This window comes from Cupressus sempervirens, chromosome 6 (genome assembly GCF_028749045.1).
Source record: "Cupressus sempervirens isolate cs-2001-9-10 chromosome 6, ASM2874904v1, whole genome shotgun sequence".
In the NCBI taxonomy this organism is placed as follows: domain Eukaryota; kingdom Viridiplantae; phylum Streptophyta; class Pinopsida; order Cupressales; family Cupressaceae; genus Cupressus; species Cupressus sempervirens.
The window spans coordinates 187,589,243-187,594,525 of NC_143123.1; the positions used below are offsets into that span (position 1 = coordinate 187,589,243).

A 5,283-nucleotide genomic window follows, 5' to 3' on the forward strand; every position below is an offset into this window, starting at 1 on the left:
TCCTATCTCCCTAGTTTCCATCACTTGATCCATTTTTGCATTGAACACTCTCTTGTGCTTAATCAATTTGGATAATTCCTTTTGGAAATTAGGATTGGAAGAGGGTTTCCATTTTCTTTCTATTCAAGTACTATAAATGGCTTGTATTAGCTTTTAAACCTTACTTATATAAGGGTTAGCTTCTTATTTAGATTGGTTAATTAATTAAAAACAACATTCTTGCTCAAACATTTTAATGCTCATTATTCATTGAATAAGATAAACAGATTTCCCCCATGCATAAGTTTTCTTGCAAGTTTCATACATTTAATTTTTAAGTTTTGTCTCACAAGTAAGTTTAGTTAAAAAAGTCAATATTGCACAAACATAAAGCCTTTGGTATACTCAAATAGAATATCTTTATAATAAACGTCTAAATCATAAACAAAAACATAAATATTAACAAGAAATGACTTTTTTTCAAAAGTCCCTTTTCATATATATATATATATATATTCAAAATTCCCCTTTAGCCAATTCCATCTCTATGCATCAAATTCATCATGATGCCTTCGTAGGATTAGTTCTTTACATATCTGGCAAATTGAAAACATCTAAAATCATATTACTTCCCCTTCAACAGTATCATGCATTCAATAACAAGGGAGGAAAACTGGACAGTTTCTTCTAAAATGCAATCTAATCCCCATTACTTGTATCAAATTAGCCAATTAAGCGAAGAGAGTTTTGTGCCTCTTCTTGTATACTCACATGGAGAGAGGGATAATTCAACAGGGCAACTGGTTGCAACAAAATCTTGCTTTCAAAGTCGAAACTCTGTGCCGTTTCCTGACTTCATCGAAGGCGTTTGCAGAAAACGTATAAGAAAGTCAATTTTGAAGCACCGCCTTGTCATCACATCTTGCAGCTAGGTCTTCAAATGGCTTTTTGATTTGGATTTGCAGTGCATAACCCTTACCAAAAATTCCGGGCTCTGATTGTATGTGATCTGGCTCTGAGCTCTGCGGCACTTCTGAAAAACAATCCAATTTGTTCGCCACGTAAAATCATATCAAATCTTACAAGAGAATGATTTATTGAAAAGAAGCTGAGAGGGTTCGCAGCAGGGGTCTGCTTCCAACAACATTTGTACCACCTCCCTCATACAAGGTCTCAGTGCAGGAAGACTAGCGGTGCACAGCACTGAAATTTTAAGCACCTTCATCATACCCTCCTCGCAATATTCAGAAACCCTCTTATCCAAAACCCCTAATGCGCTCTCTCTAGAGGAAATCTTGCGAGAGATCCAGTGAACAATTCCCTTGTTCTCTCCAAATTCAACCTCCATGGGCCGCTTCCCAGTCACAAGCTCCATCAGGACCACCCCAAAGCTGTACACGTCGCTCTTCTCGCTCACTCTGTATGTGTATGCATATTCTGCAATTATTACACACAAATTTCATTCCAATGCCCGAACAACAAAAAAAAATTCAAATAAATTTACTTAATATGGCATTGAGTGCTTACCTGGAGCGATGTAGCCATGAGTGCCTGCTATGATAGCTGTAGAATTCCCCCTTCCACTGGTTTGAAGGCATTTGGCAACCCCAAAATCAGCTAAACATGGCTCCATGTTTTCACCCAACAATATGTTGCTGGATTTCACATCTCTGTGAACAATAGCAGGAACACAGTCATGATGGAGGTAAGCCAGCCCATGAGCTGTTCCCATACATATTTTATAGCGTGTCTGCCAATCTAAAGTTGAACCCATGTTTTCCTCATGCAATCTGTTCCACAAGCTGCCATTTTTCATGTATTCATAGACAATGAGATTTGAGTGTTTGTTGGCCAAGCAGCAATACAGCTTCACTATGTTTCTGTGCCTGATACATCCCAATGTTTCCACCTCCATTTCAAATTGGCGGTTTCTCAACGTTTCATCTCTTGAATTATTGAGCTTTGCCGGGTTACTATTCCATAGCTGCTTCACCGCAATTTTTTCCCCATTGCTTAATTCTCCTTTGTAGACCTTTCCGGACCCGCCACTGCCTATTATGTTCTCTTCCTTGAGGCAATCAAGAATATCATCCTCGGTGAATGTACCCCTGTGAAACGACTTGAGATCCCAAGATAGATATTCAGGTGCTCTGTACATTGTTTTGTATAAAACCCAACCTACTACAAAAATGATCACTGCAGCTACGGAGGTCAAACTTGCAATTAGGATTCTGGCATGGGTTCCTTCTCTGGAAGGAGAGGCAGCAGCACATGTGCTTAAGAAATCTGAAGTGCCTCCTTTCACACAAAGCCCATTGTTTCCAGAGAAGCTATGGTTCCTTGCCAGACTAATCAGCTGTGTTGGCACTGGCCCTGTCAACTGATTGTTAGAGAAATCCAGTAAGCTTAGCTGCAATGCGGAAAGAGTATTTGGAATCTGGCCACTGAGTTGATTGTTGGAGAGATTCAGAGAGTTGAGAACTTGTATGGATCCAAAGGATTCAGGAATGGAACCCTTCAGTTTATTTCCAGCAAGGTTGAGTTCAGAAAGATCCTTGCATAGCCCGAATGTATCTGGTATTGGACCAGAAAGCATGTTATGCTGCAAATGCAAGATAGCGAGGCCTGTCAAGCTTCCGATTTCATTAGGTAACTCTCCAGAGAACCGATTATTGCTTGCATCCATTTTGCCCAAGAGAGACACCTCTCCAATTTCTGAAGGTATGCTTCCTGAGAAATTGTTGTTTTGGATGGTGAAAACAGAAAGATTCTTTGCATTTTTCATTTCTCTGCTTATCTCACCCTCAAAGGTATTATAACTTAGATCAATTATGTAAACATGAGGTAATCCCCAGATACCCGGGGGTACTGTACCACTGAGACTGTTATTGCTGACTCTAAATCGGACCAGAGTGGAACAATTCTCATATGATTCAGGAATTCCTCCTGTAAAAGAGTTTTGGAGAGCGAGGAAGAATGACAATTTTCCTCTTTTACACATATCTGGAGGCAGAGGACCAGTAAGAAAGTTCTCTGATATATCAATGGCACTGAAATCTGACAAGCTCCCCAGCTTCTGGGGAACCTGCCCAGTAAGACTATTAGCGTACAGCGACAACTCCTTCAGATACTCAAACTCCCCAAATTCATCAGGTATTGACCCAGAAAACTGGTTTTTATAGAGATGAAGAGAAACCATGTTTTTCAAGCTTGCAAGCTCAGAGAGACTGCCATTGAGAAAATTTAAAGAGGCATCAAAATTCTTCAGCGAAGTGAGGTTTCGAAACCCTAAAGGGATCTCTCCTGCAAGAAAGTTATTGTACAGTTCCAGCTGATAAAGCTTGGAAAGCCCTGTAATTTCTTTTGGTATAGTTCCCTTCAGATTGTTGTAAGAAAGTTCTAGCTTTCCCAGCTCTGTGAGGTTACCAATGGATGGTGAAATGGTTCCAAACAAGCTAATATTGGATAAACACAGAATATTCAAGGCTTTCAAACTGTATATCTCTTCGGGTATGATGCTGGCATCTAGAGGATTGTCATTCAAATCTAAAGCATACAAATTAGACAATTGTGTGACAGAAATAGGAAATTTACCAGAAAAATTGTTCCTTGACAAGTCCAAGGTCTGCAGGGAGCTTAGAACAGAGAAATCTGGTAGAGACCCCGTCAATGAGTTGCTTGTGAGATTCAATACTTCCAACTGACTGCAGTTCTTCCAAAACACATCTGCAATGCTTCCATACAGAGAATTTTCGCCAAGCTGAATAGATTTCAAGGCACTGAGCCCACAAATAGAAGAAGAAATAGTACCAGTTAGCCCTCTATTCTCTAGATTGATAGCAGCAACTAAACTTTCATTGTTGCAGGTGATTCCATTCCACTGACAAGGAGAAGTAGAAGAAATGTCCCAATTGTACAAAGCATTTGTTGGATCTTTCACCCTGTTCTTCATGTCTAACAGTATTCTAATTTGCTCAACTTCTGCCAAACAAGAACCCAACAGTGGAATTAGCAAGAAGACAATCCTGAAAGTCAGAGCCATGCCCAAAAAGCTCAGGAGAAGAAGAAGAAGAATTAATATTTGCAAGAGCAGAGGAGTGAAATCCCATGAATACAATCACAGCTTGTTTTCTTTCAAATGGAGGCCTGCTCGGCAAATGAAGGTCAACGGGCACGTTTTACATATCGTTCAAGTGAAACAACCGACTCTGGATCGGACAGAATCATTTTTTTAATCACCAATAAACTGATTTTCACGGCTTAACAGATGGCGCACATTGTAATCATTAATGGGTGGATGCCAACGTAGAAAACTTCTTGTGTTACGTGATAAGGTCGATAATTTTTCTGGGATGAAAAACGTGTGACTCGTGGTTGAACCTTGGAACTGACATGAACTGGTAAGTGTGTGAGAACTTAATAATTTAGATATACCCTTTTGGTCTGAAAAGTTTGAGTAGATAAGATATTTTAAAATGTTTAGGTGAGATAAAGATTTCTTGAAAATGATTTTTACTTACTTATTCCCATTTAATTTTGAAATAGTTGGATGGTTTCCGTAAGCAATGAAATTTTAATTAGGAAATCTTGTCTTGTTTGATTTTTCGGGCAATATGATGCAGGCAAGATATCTTATATAGAGTGTAATTTAAAAAGGGTTTAGGTGCTTATTGAATAAGCAAGTTTGACTGTATGTATAATGTGGATTTCATTTAGTTTGTGTTTATTTTTATTAGTTTGGAGGAAATTATAATATTCAATGTACTTTTACTTTTTAATTTGTTTGTCTAATTAGAATACTTTATTATTACATTTTGAACTCTAAAGTTCTCATATTTATTGTATTTAAAATAATTCAACATAATAAATTTATTTACAATTTGAGTGGTTGTTTTGTGCTACAAGGAGTGCAAGTTTTTTCTTTATTTGTTTCTCCAATCAAAACAATTTATTATTCAATTACTTTTTGCAACTACAAAGTTTTCATCTATATTATATTTGAAATAATTCATAAAAATATATTTATTGACAAATTAACTTGTTGTTTTGCAAGACTTAATTATTTATATACAAAATGCAACAAATTATTTTAGAGACTTTATACATTTTATTATTGCATAAAATTCATATTATTTTTTGCTATCTATGAGAACTAGATGCTTTGCGTTCTTGTTGAAATAGACTCATGTTATAACATATTTACAAGTGAGAGTTTTTTATAACTTGATTCTTATTTATCTATATTTTATTCTTGTATCTATTTTATACATTGGTAATTTAAGCATTTCTTAATTTTGTCTCAAT

General features: G+C 37.0%; 1 protein-coding gene across 1 annotated transcript; it reads right to left on the bottom strand.

Annotated features, from left to right (window-relative positions):
- Nucleotides 1-438: 438 nt before the first annotated feature.
- On the bottom strand, nt 439-4,161 carry LOC149551877 (uncharacterized). Its single transcript, XM_089787378.1, has 2 exons — nt 1,507-4,161; nt 439-1,416 (listed from the first exon to the last, which is right to left on the bottom strand). Exons 1-2 carry the CDS (start codon nt 4,019-4,021, stop codon nt 1,052-1,054), a joined length of 2,880 nt encoding a protein of 959 aa, XP_089643504.1. The 5' UTR covers nt 4,022-4,161; the 3' UTR covers nt 439-1,051.
- Between the last annotated feature and the right edge of the window lie 1,122 nt (nt 4,162-5,283).